The 13960-nt window shown below is 49.7% G+C and overlaps 1 protein-coding gene across 2 annotated transcripts in view; it reads right to left on the bottom strand.

The window, feature by feature from the left end:
- NTN4 (netrin 4) overlaps window positions 1-13960 on the bottom strand; it is a 38640-nt gene that overhangs the window by 13800 nt on the left and 10880 nt on the right. For both annotated transcript variants that reach the window (XM_040556890.1, XM_040556899.1), the window contains exons 3-4: window positions 8113-8385; window positions 243-369 (exon numbers count right to left, since the gene is read on the bottom strand). In XM_040556890.1, the coding sequence (XP_040412824.1) occupies window positions 243-369; window positions 8113-8385 (400 nt within the window). The remainder of the gene's footprint in view (window positions 1-242; window positions 370-8112; window positions 8386-13960) is intronic.

The raw sequence follows: 13960 nt of genomic DNA, 5'->3' as shown, positions 1-13960 counted from the left end.
CGCGACAGAAGACCACATCTCGAGGAGTTGTGCTTGAGGTCGAGCAAACGCGCAACACTGTCACGTGAGGATGTCCCAGCAAACAGGGCCGCCCCACCCCACAAACGCACGGTGGCGTGGGCTCTCCCCCTGCCCCTTCACCACCCGAGCATCTGCTCTCTGGGAAACATGTAAGGAAGCACAGGAGGAAGCGTTTCACTCCTGCAGAAGCTCAGGGACACCGCTCCCGGCCGGCCACTTACACTGGCACTCCCTGGGGGCTCCGGTTTTGCCGTCGGCAGCCTGCCAAGGGCGGTCGTTGTAGAGCGGGGCACAGTGCTGGCAGTGCGGCCCCGCCGTGTTGTGCTTGCACATGCACTTCCCGTGGACCTGGGGGGGAAACAGAGCGAGGTCACCCGCGGCAGCGTCCGGCATGTCCCTGGGCACCGGCAGCGCCCGGGCACGGAGGGAGCCGTGTCACAGGGACGGGGGCGAGCACAGAGCCTGTCCTGGTGCCCAGAGGCAGTTCTGCAGTTATACTTTCGGTTAGATTAGTACTTGTGTGTTTGTGTGTCATACTGTCGTGTAATCCTTTTTTGATCTAAATAGATCACCAGCAGAGTTTCCAGCTGCAGTACGAGTTTCCAGGAGAGATTAAAAGAAGCCAAGGTCCAAAGTATCCTTGGGAAACACTGTCAAACCTTCCTCTTTTTCTCCCTCCCAAACAGCGAGACACCTTTGCAATGCTGCAGCAGCAGTGCTCACCATCTCGACGCCGATTGCCAACACCAACAAGCACAAGAAAAAAGAAATGAAAACCCCAGGAACATAGATACCTACTCGTCCTTGCCCCACGGGGAAGAACTGGAGACAGCACAGAGACCGTGAGGGACTATACTCAGATACCTTCATGACAGACAGGCAACTGACCAGCTAGAGAGCGCAGTGCAAGGGGGTAATTAGAGATGAAAAGCCAGCATAGCAAGCCGGGTGCCAGCTGCCCGGTCAGCCGCTGGCATTGATCACGCTGCTGGCAAATGCAAAGAAAACAGGACGCAGCCAGAGGGCAAGAGCGGCCGGCAGCCCCCAGACGTGACGGCACGGAGCCCGGGGCGGCTCAGCACTCCCAGCCTGCCGAGCCCTGACCTCCCCCCAGAAGAGGTTTGCTTCTCAGTGCAGTTTCACTCAGAGCCCCTCTGCTGCCCGTTGCCTCGCCACCCCGCTGCCCCTTCCTTCACCAGCTGCGGGGAACGCCACAGCCAAGGGGATGCAGCAAAGGGCTCCACTTCCCCTGCTGCTGCAAAACGCTGCCTGCCACGCTGTCCGACCCGTGGTCCGGCGTGCTGTTCCTAAACCTACAGGCTGCTGCTGAGACCCACCCCGAACACACTCCTGTGAGAAACCCTAACAGCAAACGGCAGAGGAGAGGACCTCGAGCACCCAGTAAACAACCCCTGCTCGCTGCGTAGGTGCACACGCATGCACGCCACACGTGCTCTTGGCTAATGATGACTTTGTGGCTGTTCTCTTTTCATGAACAGATTTCAGCTCCCGTTGCACGGGGGTCAGAAATAACCAGTACAGATAACACTCCAAAACTGGCCTTGAAAGTCCTTGAAAGACTTTTCAGCAGCAACGCAAATAGTGAAACCTTTTGAAAACCTTTCAAGTGGTCCTTTCCTGCCTTATTAAAATACCTGGATCATTGAAGCAGGGACAAGTAAAATACAGTACAGCGACTAGACGGCGTAAGCAACGCACAGATACAGACAGAATTTGACAGAACGCAAAAGTGTCTGAGCTAAAGTGGCAAATGCTAAGATAACACTGCTTTCTGTGCTATTTTGGCCTCACTGCAGATATTCATTGGTCTGTCTGGCTTATCCAAGGGAGGTCACCTACACGCTTAAACGTGTGATAACGTGTGAAAAGAATGAGAAGCAAATATAGAAAGGAAACAAAAGGTATTTGCCGATGGAATATTTAATTCTCAAAGTGTGTCTCGTGTTTTTACATTTTCATTTTTGCCACCACTTCTAAACATCCTTCTTCAAACTCTCACTGCCCTGAATTTACACCCCTCCACAAAACTTCTCTCTCATATCTGCTTCGGGTAAAGTCCAAGCCAACGTTACAAGCTACTTTACACACACTTCAAAAGCATCTAGCTGCATGGAAACGGAAATCTGTTAAACCAGTATTGCCTGCGGTTAGTGCTAACCCTGCCATGGTAGCCTGAAGCACATCTGAGGCCAGACAAATCCTGCAGCGTGCTCCTCACCAGCGTGCCCTGCTGCTTGGGCAGAGGCACCCATCAGGGCCGGGACGTGCGCGATCAGGAGGGGAAGGCACCCTGAGGCTGCCAGAGGTTGCTGCAGTCAAAATCAGGTGGTCCCTCGGTGCTTTGGTGAGAGTGAGGCCAAAGCAAGAGAGGCATGGGAGAGGATGTGCAAATGTAAAAAATAATAATTAAAAAAAGACCAACAGTCTGTGGTGGGGTGCTTCATCCTGCCACTGCAAGGGCAGTTTTATGGGCTCGGGGGTGTGGAGGGTAGGCAAGTGGGCTCTCTAAGAACCTGACACTGTTCAGTTAATACCTTTTTTCCCTATTCCTTTTTTTCCAGCAATGTAATGAAAGTCAGACCTAAGTACTTCAAAAACCTTGCCTCAGGCTGATGTATTTATTCTCTTTCAATAGCATTATAATGATTACCCCCCAAAACAGCTCTGCTTTGAAACCCTCTCCATCCTAGCTTTATCCCATTGAAAAAAAAAATCTCTTTTTTCTTCTACATAATTCCAGCATGACAGAAAAGGTTTTTATGCATCAGAAACAACAAAAGAGCTGCATATTAGCAAGCCTTTTCTTGTAACCCATGGGCAGACAGGTATTTTTTTGAGTTTTCAAGAAATACTGTGACAGCTAAGGACAGAAGAAAGGCGGAGAAGAGGCAGCAGAAGGAAAAGAGAAATGGCAGCAGGTGAAAAACGTCCAAGAGCCTGTTTACACCAGGTGAAAATTCACGCTGGTAAGAGGTGTGCGAGTGCCTGATGCCAGGTGAGGTGCCCTGTGCATCCCTGAGCATCCGTGAGCCAGGGCTGAGAAAGCAGCCTGACAAAGCGGTGCTGGCCCGGGGCACTTCTCTGGCATCTCGGCATCTTTCAGAAGGCAGAATGTGACCCACACGGGCTGACAGTGGAAAGAGCACATTTTTCCTCCCTTTTCATTCACCGCGATTTACATTTAACTGTAAGGCGTACCCATTTGGGGTCATTACGGAGCATTGCTAAGTACACAAACACAATTCCCAGTGTGTCTCACCGCTTTAAGCATTCACACGGCTCTTGGCTCATTTAAGCAGAAAATCCTTTTCATACCATTTTTCATTTTGTCATGGGGTCTTTACATCCCCGCTCGCTTTCACACTGCTTCCCTTCTTAGCCTGACAGCCCAGTCGCAACGTCACTCATTAAAGGGCACAATGCAAACAGTGTTACAAAAGTTGACTTCTGTAAGATAAACGAGCGGCTGATTTCTATATACAAAGACAGTTGCTAGGGCATGCTTCCTTCCATAGCCTTTTGTTGCTGAATTATTACCTTCCAGCGCTTCCTTTCACACTGCAAATACATGGGCTTTTTGGTCGGATCTTATAAAATGCCTCCCCCCCTATTTATCACGTTGCAAAATGTTGCACAGGGCGAAAGAGATGCAGCGCTGAGGAAAAAATGCACCGAGTCACCTGTTATTGATTCATTCATATTACGAGAACTCACGCCTTGCACAGAGAGCCCAACAGACACACACTAAAGGCAAATCAACGTCCCAAAGACCTGATAGTCTAAATAGGCTAAATAGCTGGGAGGGGCAACAGTTTTTAATAGACTTGCTTTCTTGGAACCGTTAAAAATGTGTTATTATTGTCATTTTTTACTTTCTTGGAGAATGGGCACGATACTAGCCTAGAGGAAAACCATGCCATTCATGCCGAGTCTCTAACAATGGCTTTTAAACCGTGTTGCACTCAAGCCACTGTGCCAATTTTAGAAACTCTGCCTACTGGCTGTTGCCCGCCCGCAGGAAGGTATTGTCTCCTAAAGCACCAGACAACCAAATTTATGCATGAGAAAATTCTCATATCCCATCTCGCTCTTGTGAAAGAATACAAAGTTTGTTGTTCAGGGTGTGGGGGCTGTCTTTTATTATTATTATTATTATTATTATTATTATTATTATTCCTTGTACAATAGGCTTCTGTCAGTGGCTCTGGGGAAGACCTTCAGCATCTTTTGATGTCAGTAACACTACAACAATTTACAGCAGCCACAGGCTGGCCACGTGGGAAGGGAGAGGGATATTCCCGCTGCCTGGCTATGCAGAAGGGCTTTTGCACAGCAGCCTTGGACTACTAAAGAAGTGCATAAGCATATTTGCAACAGTACCAGTTTGGTACGGTAGCAGCACCACACCAAACTGCTTCAGGCACTCCTTAAGCATGTTGAAGCTTCTTCTTCCCTAGGTTGTAGTTTCCCATTTCCTTTCTTCAGATCAAAGATGCTACAGTATTGTGTAAAAGCACGTAAAAGGGGTAAAAGCAGGAGGCCCCAGCAAGGACACAGCCCTCTGAGACCAACAACTCAGCCCAACCATGCAAACCACCTGGGTGCTGCAGGACTTTGCAGTCAGGAAGGGCCAGGAAGTCTCCGAGGCAGATGAAGCCCTGCCCTCACCTTGAGACTGAACTGCAAAGCCCAGGTGAGGGACTTCTGCGCTTGCTTTCCCCACTTCAGAATCCTGCCTTGCAAGATCCTGCCTGACTCCAGGCTGATCTCTTTCGCCACCCTTGCTGTAGTTGCAAGCAGGCCATTGGGATGCTTTAGCTGATAACGTAGGCACTGAAATAGCTCAGTGCACAGCTCTTGCACTATGGATCAGCCCCCAAACCCTGTCTTTTATTGGCCACTGAACATCGGGGGGATCTCCTGTGTCTGTGAATCCTTTTCTCTACTCGCACTGTCATTTCACCATGCAAGCCTGCTCACACGCTAATCCAACTACATTGCATGGTACGGTGTGAGGTGTGTTTGTCCACGCATATTTTTTTCTTGGCATGCATTGGGTGGATGTTGGCAAGGTTTGGGTAGTGACCCTTTGAATAAATGATGTGGGAGGAGCCGGGAAGAGAAGGCAGAGTCGCTGTACCACCCTGACAGCTGTTAGTTGCACACCAGGGCTTTCCTGTACAAATCCTTTCTCATGGACTTAGATCCAGCAGACCTACAAGCACCCCTACGTATGCCTTTCTGCCTGAGCCTCTCCCCCCACACCAGCAGGTGGAACTGCACATCCCATGGAGAGCCGTAAGCATCCACTGATGGCACCAGCCGCTTCCACACAGAAGCAGAAGAATTCAGGATAAGGCCCGCCACAATCACCTTTGCTGTGAGAGGAGTTGGGCTGGGAAGGACGGATATGGGGAGGTCACTGGCAAACTATGCTCCGTGGTGCCCACGCAGAGAGGAGGGTCACAGAGGGGTCTGCAGCTGGACAGGGTTCAGGGCACAGAAACAAACCTCTTTTTTTGCCAAGTCTTGGCTGTTGTTTTTTGCTGTTGGGGCTAATGTGAAATAGTTTTTTCTTACAGCAACTATTAGGAGTTTGCAATGCCCACCTTTTCTCTGACCTGACTCAGAGGGATCCCAGAGGAGCCAATCCCGCCCCAGTGGACAGAGCTGGACCTGCTTCTGCTGGGGTGAAATGAGCTGTTCTTCATCCACAGAGCTACCCTGTTCACATCCACCTCCGCACCCAAGGATGTCCTAGGTCAGTATTATCTCATGGCCAAGCCAGACTTTTAGCCTCCCTTCGGCCATTCAGAACATTTTTTCTTCAGAACTGTCAGATTCCCAGCACACGATGGCCCAGCCACCGAGGAAAAATTCATACGATGGGAGGAATGCCGCAGCAGCGGGCCGGGACGAGGTCTCGAGCTGAGCGGGGCACCCTGGCCCTAAACTCACCCGGGCAGCAGCCAGCAGCGTCTCCGTATCCCTGCATGGCTTTGTCAGACTCTATCACCCTCGCTGCCGGGGCAGGTGGCCAAAATGCTTCAGGGTTCAGGAGACCTGGCAGCTATGCCTAGTCCTACCAGGATGCGCCGGCTTACAGCCCAGCAGAAACACAAATACACCACGTCCGCTTCTTCTGCTGGCCAAGCAGGCTCTGAAAATAAGCCTGCAGCTAGGATTTTGCCTCTAGGCTAAGAACAAGTAGGGGTTGAGAAAACTTGTGCATACTTTTTTTGGGAAAAGTTTCTTTTTTTTTTGGAGAAGAAGAGGAATCATAAACTCTCACGAAATTTGATGCTGTCTAATTTAGGGGATGTCTTTCAGGAGTGCTCTGGTCAAAACACACACAAGAACCGTGCCAGATTTCGTATTCACATTGGGAAATGGTAATGTGTTTCCCAGCTTTTGCTGTCCCCAGTTTTACAGTGAAGGTTCTGCTAAAACCCCACGTAGATACAGTTACATACAGATGACATCTCACGCTTGAATGACTGACCATAATTCTTCAGAATTGTCACTTATGTAACTGGCTTTTTCAGGTGAAATGCCCAAAAATGCTCCCTCTCTGAAATCTTACTCTCTTTTCAGAAATTTGACTTCTTCTAGCTAAGCAGCTGCAGATCCTGCAACCTTTCTGCTCACACGCAGGCGTGCACATGTCATGTTGCTATCTTGGACACAACACAATCCCCTGCTCCCACCTTGGAGCAACGTGCTGGCCAGCCCCCGGCACGGCTGGGGCTCAGCCTCAGGCGTCCTGAGGTCTTATGGTGTAAAAAGGGGCAACGGGAGAGGAAACACCTCGGCACTCGAGGAGACACCTCAGCACACCCCGACCCTCCAGCAGGTCCTGCTGCAAAGCATGGGGCTAGGTCACCCTTAGGCTGCCCCGTGCCTCATGGGCCATGCAGAGTAAGCTCTGAGGCACAGCAGAATGAGTCAGCCTGACTGCACACACGTCACTGTTGGGACTCTTGCCACATTTATAACTGGAGTTTACTTTCCCAGTCCCCTGGGGCTGGTGCAAGGGCTTGCTGCTATTTCTTGCTTTGTTTTTCAGCGTGATTCTGGCAGCGGCTCCTTCCCACAGCACCGCCTGCTACCTGTGCACTGTGATTTCCACAGGCTATAGCTGTACTAGAAGCGTATTTGGCTGCAGTCTCTGCTGTAACTCTCAGCGGTGCTGTGGGGCACACTCCCGTGCAATTGTATCACACTGAAATAATCCCAAGTAAACAGCTCCTTTCAAAGGCTTTCACTCAGGGAACATCTGGGAAAACCAGAGCAGCGCTACTTGAAACAGGCTTATCAATCATAGCGCTGCATGCTTTCAAATTTGTATATTTTCAAGATGTTGCAAGACTAGCTCTATTAGAAGGGAAACATGATGTCTGCTTCATGTTTGAGACCATAATTTAACTCAAATGAGAGTTCCCCGAAGAGCTGGAGAGATGCCAGACCTCCTTACCTCAAGTAATTGGCTTACATTTTTATGATCTTCCCCTTTTTCACATTGTTCAGTGCAATATGTTTAATGGCCCTGGCTTTCCCTACAGCTTCTCTGCCAGCACAGACAGTCCCTTTTGGGCCAGCCAAGAAGGGAAGAAAGGACATGGCGCATTGGGGTGTCCCCGGGCCGGCAGGGTGCAGGCATGCTGCTGCTCGGGGAGGCACTGACATTGGCCTGCCACGTCTGGGCTTTGTGTCTTGGTCGGTCCCAAGGGATTTCAGCTCTGAGCTCTTGTGATGGGAGTCCCCTGGAAACCAGAAAACAGGGTTCTTACCCGGAGAAGGTATTGCAAAGTGCAATGGAAAGCCTGGGAGCGAGAGCCAGCCCTCCCGCCCCTCAGCTAAGGACCCAACCCCACCTCTGAGGATGCTCCAGAAGCAACGGCAAGCGTAAGGGACCTGCTGCCATCGGGGAAGCTCTGCTCCCCCTGTCATCGAAATGCCCTTCATTTAGTACCAGTCAGATATTGTGCTGTCCCTAGTTAGCATCCAGGGTGAGAAGGGAGCCAGAAACATTAATATTTTAAGGAGCCACTGCCGCGTGCATGTACATACCACTTGGAAAACGCCGGCCGCCTTGACGGGCCGGAACCCGCTGACGGGGACGCAGCGGTCGGCGTGGCCATTGCAGAAGCAGCTGCCCTTCACGATGAAGTCGTAGACGGCGTAGTGCAGGGCCGGCGGGGCCTGCGGGGCTGGCAGGAGGCAGGGGCAGCTCTGCCGCTCCAGCAGCCGCACGCGCAGGTTGGTCACCTTCAGCTGCGCCTGGGCTTCCGCACTGTAGGGGTCCTGGGCGGCGAGGGGCGGCGAGAGGGCTCGGTATATCACCTGCGCAGAAAGGAGGTGTCAGCAGTGTGGGACTGTCCCTGGGACACATGTCCCCTGTCACCCCGTGTCCCTGGGTGCACCAAGTCTGGTCCCTGTGGTGTCACCAACTTAAATTTGGCCATTAACAAACCGCAGCTCTGTGGGTGGTCATCAGGCTGGGGAGTCTTCACCGACATCTCTCCTTCCCTCCCCGCTTATTTTTTAACAAATAAAGCTTGGATTTCCAAATATTTGGCTCCTGTCAGTCCCAGGCCACTTCCTAGTGGAGAAGTGATTCGGTGTGGCAATTAGTGACAGCAAGCTGATAGTCGAGGAAACCGAGATAAGAAAGAATGAAAAGTTGGGAGCTCCAGAGGCTTAAACAAATACTTATCAGTCAGTCTTTAGTTTAACTTCAGTCTGATTGAATAGGTAAATATTGTCTCAAACTGAAAATCAAGAGCACTAGATAAAAATAACTAATTTTCGTTAAGAGGTTTATTTTAAACTTGTTGGGCTGGCTGCCTGCAGTGTGACACAGAACCAGCATGTGATCCATACAGCTGCCATTCACACGAAATGACACATTTATGACACATGTATTAGTCACCAGAACTTTTAATTTATGGTTTGCGCTTTTTAAATAGTTAAATACCCCTCCGCTGACTAGCTCCTGAAGGCGTGATGAATTACAGTATTTGCAAGCACCAGTTAAATGAGGCTCTTGGCAATAGTTTGAGTGTGACACAGCCTCGTGGGCTGAGGCACTGCTTCCAGAAGCGGCTTAAAACCACCTAAAAGGCTGGGTAGTGGTGCCCCTTGTGCGGCAGCAATGAGTCTGATGAGGGGCATTACCGAACAGTAACACATTTCAAAAGGTGTCTTTTTCCTCTCTTTCAGGAGCATAGACATTTTCCCTGCTTTCCCAAAATACATATTGAGCCAGTATGAACAGAAACCCAAATGAACCAAGCGATCAGGCTCTGTGCCTCTCCCCAGGGCTTGTTATTTACCCAAACGTACATCAGTGTCTTTCTGATCACATATACTCACTAGTGGCTTTGTGAACACAAGATGTTTTCAGACATGGAAAGAAAATTCCCTGGAAAATGTTCACACTGGAGACATTGATTCCTTTTTAGTGCAGACGATGGAAAATGCCTGGCTGAGAATTTTCTGTAAAATCTAGCATTTTGGGTTCCTAGCATAAATTGCATGTCAGAGAACTCTTTGTTTGTCCTGATTCAGATGGGAGTGGTGAAGGAAATACAAAAACAGGAACAAGTTATGCTAGATGCAGCTACAGACTTTCTTCTGATTATTTTTTGTTTGTTTGTTTGTTTATCAGTCCCATTTTAATACCTGCGACTGATGCCTGTAACCCTAGTAAAGGCAATACAGAGACGAAATCAATAATCCTGAGCGCCTTCGCGCTGAGGAAGTTAAATCATGCCGGTGTGGAATTCAGGGGGAGTTACGCCACTGATTTCCATGAAGCCAGTATTTCAGCTCTGGCCCTAAATTGTTACAAACATGTCTTTTTATGGCTGCTTGAAAACAGTGATGCTAAACATGAGCCATATCTGCAGTCCCCAGGGGCTGCAAAGAGTGGTCTCTCAGCTTCTGCCCCGGCTGCCCCGTATCGTTCCAGCCGGGCTCGGCGGAGCTGCGAGCAGCACAAAACAATGGGGGAGCCTGGTCTCAGCCCTGCCACTGCAGTAAACACCCCCACTCCCCACCCTCCGATGCCAGTGGGTCTGTTTTAATAAAATACAAAACGGTCATTATAACACGTAAGTCGCCACACAAATAGCAATTCTCTGCTCTGTCCCAGCCGATTGAGTTGGAGCCCCTAGAGGCTACACAATAAGATCAAGGACGTGTTTCCCAGCAGGATTTCCCTGTTCAGCTGTTAACCCTGCTGATTCATCCCAGCCCGTCTCTGGAGTAATCCCAGCACATCACGGGGGTGACACCGTCCTCATGCAGCTGCGGTGGGCCCTCACCCCTGTGCTGCCCAGCACCCCAGCCCCACATACACCTGCACATGGGGGCTGGCTTCCTGCTCTCACCTCTCCTAGGACTTTTCTGCCCAACTCTCCCACCGAAAGGACAGGCCCTGGGCTGCAGCATCCCGTGTATGAACGAACCATGGCTTGCACAGCACACCTGACCGGGTTTTCACACCTACAGCTCTGCCAGAAGCCAGAGGCCTCCTGAACCAAAATAGTTTTAATGGCACAGAGGAAGCGTTTAGGCAGGATTTGAGGTGAGTGCACTGCCTACATGCATGTACATCTGGCCTTTGGATGCTGCAAGCCCTTTGTTCCCCTGGTGCCACCTCCCTCCTGCTGCCTGGATGGGGTGTCTCTGCCTTCAAAGCCATTGTGTCTGCTACTCTTCATATTGCAAAAACGCTGGAAGAAGTCGTGCCTGAGACTCCTGCCAAAGAGAGCCATGTTGTGATTACACAAAGAAGATACATAGCTCAGCGAGGTACAGGACAGCATCCTTTTTGATAAATGATGCCATTTCTGTTTTCACAGAGCAAGGCCCCTGCCTTGGAGGGATGGAGGGTGCTCCACCGTGCACAGGGAAATGCACCTACTCAGCAAAGGGAGTGATGGCACCAAAATCTAGCTTTCTGCACACAATGAGCCTCACCAGGAAGCACCCCATGGTGACCAGAGCTCTGGCTTGCCTGCCTCCATGTAAGTGCTTTATTGACAATGTGCCAAAAATTAGTGTTATGATGTTAGGTAGATGGTGTGATTTCTCCCACATGACAGTCAGCACCACACATGATAGTAAAAGGTGGAAGGATTGGATCTCTACATCAGCAGCTGTTCAGTGTGTGCATTACTACAAATTTCTATTTTGTAGAACAAGTAGGAAGTGATAAATTGAAAACTCACAGCACTTCTGTGCTGCACATGCCATAATACATCCTATCAGAAAGGTATTTTCATTTTCAGTGCTGCGAGCTCATTATAAATCTTTTGATGTTTGGGATTCTTCTTAAGCACATTCCCAGGAACCAAATCTTTGTCTCAGCTTCCATTTAAAAATAAGTATCTAGCAATAGGTTGTATCTGAGGAGCAAATGTCACTAACTACGAGGGAAACAAAATGAATACTGTCTTCAAAACAAAATACCAAGTGATTTTCAGGGTAATGTTCCTTTGAAGCTAAGTGGAATTGTGCTGCTGTATCCCATGTCCATAAATGTGATGTTTGCAAGAAGCAATGTCAATAGAGGTGTGATTTAAGACTTGCACAAGGATATCTGCGTGGGGGGAGAAGTGTCTCTGCACAGCCAGATAGGGTGCTGAGGAATCCTCATCCCCATGAAAAACGTCTGAGGAAAAGGCAATGCTTTCAATAAAAAATGGAAATGCAGACTGAAGTCCCCGCATTAGGCCATGACCCTGCTATGTGTCCCGGTGCCAGCCACTGCAGTGTGGTGCCGAGACCGCTGCCAGCCCCGGCCAGGCACTGCCCCTCTCCCCATGTCCTGGGGGCTGCATCCCAGCCAGCCCCACAGCAGTGCCCGGCTCCCAGTGGGATGGCCGGGGCTGTATGGGGTGGCCGGGAGCACCCCATGCACACAGTGGGCTGGAAACGTGCTGCTCTTCAGCCAGGCTGCCTGCGGTTTGGGCACACAGAAACATTGACACCCCCTAATTAATTTTCACAGCATTTCAATTTCCTCACAGGGAAGCTCTGTCATGAGCAGCTCTTCATCTGTTGATTATTTCAGATTTTTTTGCTCAAGTGGCGCAAGAAGCTTTAGCTTCTTTCCATTCCCCAGATGCAAAAATGTAGCCCTGAATATAAATAAAACGGTGGCTACGAGCATGCTGCACTCAAGTAACCACTTGCACCACAATGACCTTGATTTATAAACACATAAAAGTCCCTTTGCAAGAAGTACCCTACTATGTTTGCACTCGAAAGGCAATGAAAGGGCATCTTTATATATATATCCACAGTGGGAAGGAAAATGCTAATGAATGATGCTGAGAACAACAAAATAGGCTCTGAAGTCATAGAGACCCAAGGAAGTCAACAAAACCAATGCAAGGTTGGCCGCCAGCAAAGCCATCCACATGAGTCACGGGCACATCTCAGGCCACCAGAGCCTCCACCCGCCACAGGCCTTTGTTGAGATGCACGTGGCTGCAGCGATAAAGGGGGCTCTTCGGGTCAGAAACGCCCCTGAGGTTTAAGAGACACCTATAGGAGAAACAGGCACCTGAAGAGGCAGGGTGCAGGGACCCACAGCTCTGCGTGCATGCCCTGTCCCTGTGCACTGCGCTTCCCAAAGGCCTTGACCCAAACCCATCACCCCGAGCCTGGAAGGCATCAGGAGATGGTTTGCAAACAGCAATAAACAACAGCAGTAAATAACGCAGAAGGGGTAAGTGGATGGGGGAGTCAACGAGCGTGGAAACAAGCCAACAAACAAGTAAAACAGTATAAATAAAAGCAATGAACAAATATTAAAAACATCACCACACTTTTATTTGGTTGTAAAACCCAAAACAGTGACACTGCATGAAGTGGTCTGTGGTTTCTTTCCAACATTTTTCTTCATGGGTGAAGAAATTCGCCTTAATGTCCAATCTAAACCTCCCCTGTTGCAACCTGAGACATCTGCCGTGTTCCTTCCTTGGCTGTTCCCAGAGGGGAGAGCTGTGTCTGCAGAGCAGTAGAAGCCTCCTTGTATCTTTTAGGTTAGCTTCCTACTGAAATAGGCTTTATGCCATTACTCCATCTGTGTATCTATGCAGCTGCTTATCAGTCTGCTCTAAAAAATTTTGAAACTACTAGCTAACTTCAACCATACTTGACAGATATCTTAAAAGCATTAAGCTCTTAAAAGCTTTACAGAAACAGTCTTGGTCCTTCACAGAATCAAACCTGGTGGACTCCTCTCTCTGTGAAGGCCATTAGGACCCCAGTGCTGGGACCCTCTATTATTCAGTGTATTACCCCCACAACAAGAAAAAGAGCTAGTAAGAGAGAAACCCACACATATCTGTGATGTGCTGTGCTCATTTCAATGACCTGAGGCTAAAAAAAAGACTCTTTGCAGGTGCTGTAAATAATTCAAATGATGTGGGAAGTTGATCAGCCTAAACCAGGCAGCTGGCACCCACCAGCTCCTCCAGCATACAGCTTTGGTTTTCTGCCTGTGGGACCACGTGGGCTGCAGGGAGAAAGAGCCTCTCTGTTTCTTGGGGAAAGGTCTGGCCACCCCCTGCACAAGCACATTCACTGCAGGCGCTTCAGCATCACCTGGGTGAGACAAAAGAGTCAGAGAAACTGGGGGACCTGTCTTGCCACAGCAGAGAGGGGACTGTCAGAGAAACTAAGATGGCACTGAGCAGTGGGACTAGCCTTTCGGACCACAGTGTCAAGCGCTCTGTCCACATCCCCAGGCGATGGCCACGGAAACCTGCTGTGCACCATCAACAGCAGTCCGCTGAGCCCCTAGAGATGCTGGAGAAATGGCACTCCTGCAGTTATGGACATTTCATACACTTTGACAAAGCGGAACATTTGGCCTGTGCCTACAGCCCTTCTGCAATCT

The sequence above is a fragment of the Cygnus olor genome, chromosome 1 (assembly GCF_009769625.2).
Source record: "Cygnus olor isolate bCygOlo1 chromosome 1, bCygOlo1.pri.v2, whole genome shotgun sequence".
Classification (NCBI taxonomy): Eukaryota; Metazoa; Chordata; class Aves; order Anseriformes; family Anatidae; genus Cygnus; species Cygnus olor.
This window is presented reverse-complemented; position numbering and strand designations above follow the sequence as displayed.